The following is a 2,092-nucleotide window of genomic DNA, read 5'->3' as shown; positions in this document are numbered from 1 at the left end:
ATGTCTCTTCGTCTAAAGGTTCCTCGTTAAGGTGGTTCTTGATAGAACCGATTATTCTCGTAACTGCCGCGCGGAAAACTTTGCGCTTTCTTTTGTGTGCCACTAAAGGGGTTGCTGATGTCGCCATATTGTTAATTTAGTCCGCGAAAGTCTCTATTTAAACAAATTTGCACTGATCACACGCGATTCCCGGGTTTCGGCACCATAAAATGTGCCGGAATGTTCAAAGATGGGAGAACTAAAGTGATTTAATTCTCGGCTGATTTGGGAGAGCTATAAAAGAATGCCTACCGACTGAAAAATAGGTATTCTAGGTTCGATTTTGAATCTACGTGTGAAGAAGGTCTTAAATAAAAACTAAACTGACTAAATTAAATATGAAAAATGAGAAAACTGATTTAACTTTAATTGCAAATAAAAAAAATAAAATAAAACAAAAGAAAACAAAACAAAACTTATCTACTCAAAGATGGTCCAGAGTGGCGTGGCTCTAACTGGGGAACTTTCTCTAAAGGGGCCCACGTGGGGCATAGTCACGGTAAGTTCCGTGGTCCGCATTCCAGGTCGCAAAAAGGAGAAAGAGCAACTAATAAAGGGTTTTTGGCCCTTTTATACAAAAAATCTCAAATATTTCCACTCTGGCCACCAGTAGTACGAAAACGAGAGGCGCGCTGGGTTTTTGGTGACGTAGCCAGCGTCCTCGCTTCTTCGCAAACAAAAAAGGGGTAAAGCCCGTACAAAAGTAAAAGCGAAAACAAGATTTTTCTGTAGGCTTAAGGCCCAAGTTGAAAACACTTATGAATAGTCAAAAATCTTACATGAATATTTAAGAAACTAACACATGAATATATAACTTAAAATTATTTCTCAACAAAGGATAAGGTTTATTGCTTTTGTTGTAGGCATTTTCCGAGTAGTATAAAGTACGGCTTTTATTACAGGGTTTTTGGACTAGAAAAATATGGGAAAAAAATTTGAAGATCATTTTAACTCGTCTAAATCTTTTCACCAACAATCATATCCAAAATACTTGGAATATTTGGAAACGAAAGCAAGCGGTTCAGTAGCGTGTCAGGTTAATGACCATCTTAGAGTGGATGTTATTAGAAACCGAGATGTGCTATCCGCACACGTGCAAATAATAATACTCTGCGCCCAACAAGATCTCACCCTGCGGGACCATAGGTTTGATGACCGAAATGGAAACAGAGGCAACTTTGTTGAGATTTTAGACCTTCTGAAAACAAAATGCCCTGATTTGAGAGCCAAATGCGAAAACATGCCTAATAACGCCAAATATATGCATAGTACAATTCAAATGAACTAATTAATATTTGTGGAAATTTAGTAAAGAAAATGATTTTACAAGAAGTTAATGAATTCGGTGGAATTTATTCTGTTATTGCCGACGAAACGAGAGACAACGCGGGTGTAGAGCAGTTGAGTGTATGTCTTAGATATACTAGAATTAGAGATGAAGCCGTCATTGAAAGGTTTATGGAGTATACAGATTTACATAAACTTGATTCCGAGAACATTTCATTGGCTATTATCACGCTTCTTAAGGATTGTGGTTTAAAAATAGGAAACTGCGTAGCACTGACCTATGATGGGGCTAGCGTTATGAGTGGGCATGTAAACGGAGTGCGAGTGAAAATGAAGCGGCAGTTGGTGGGAATTGGCAGTCCGAGAATTGTTCGGTCTTCTTCAAGCAATATACAACTTTCAAAGTAATTCAGTTATAAGAAGTGCATATTTTGAAGACTGCCAGAAAGAATTAGGTTATGACAAGATTCTAAAAATGCCAAAACGTTGAAACACAAGGTGGTCAAGCAAAAAAAGGCCTTCACTATTTTAGACATAGGTTCAATGCCGTGATTTTAGCATTAGAGAATGTTATTGAGAAGGGACAGTCTGAAGAAACACCCGAGTACCGCGGATATATTTCACAATTACAAAACTTTAACAACTTTTTTGATTGTGGCTTTAGATGAAGTATTGGGTATTACAAACTACCTTTCTGAATATTTGCAAAGTCCGAATGTTGTTTTCACACAAGCAATTGTTATTTGTGAAGCTACTGTAGGAAATG

At 37.5% G+C, this 2,092-nt stretch overlaps 1 protein-coding gene across 1 annotated transcript; it reads left to right on the top strand.

Annotated features, from left to right (window-relative positions):
- The first annotated feature begins 469 nt into the window (after nt 1-469).
- LOC149682819 (zinc finger MYM-type protein 1-like) lies at nt 470-1,734 on the top strand. Its single transcript, XM_089871169.1, has 3 exons — nt 470-538; nt 956-1,307; nt 1,349-1,734. The coding sequence occupies exons 1-3, from the start codon at nt 470-472 to the stop codon at nt 1,732-1,734; spliced, it is 807 nt and encodes a 268-aa protein (XP_089727295.1).
- Nucleotides 1,735-2,092: the final 358 nt, after the last annotated feature.

This window comes from Phalangium opilio, unplaced genomic scaffold, assembly GCF_054372755.1.
Source record: "Phalangium opilio isolate 3A_F unplaced genomic scaffold, DU_Popi_V2 ptg000037l_1, whole genome shotgun sequence".
NCBI lineage: Eukaryota > Metazoa > Arthropoda > Arachnida > Opiliones > Phalangiidae > Phalangium > Phalangium opilio.
This window is presented reverse-complemented; position numbering and strand designations above follow the sequence as displayed.

Bases quoted from the DNA above. Each gene is read 5' to 3' on its own strand.
- LOC149682819 (XM_089871169.1), top strand. From the start codon at position 470: ATGGTCCAGAGTGGCGTGGCTCTAACTGGGGAACTTTCTCTAAAGGGG. The intron at 539-955 runs GTAAGTTCCGTG...TTTTTGGACTAG, and splicing joins CCACGTGGGGCATAGTCACG to AAAAATATGGGAAAAAAATT. The intron at 1,308-1,348 runs GTACAATTCAAA...GTGGAAATTTAG, and splicing joins TAACGCCAAATATATGCATA to TAAAGAAAATGATTTTACAA.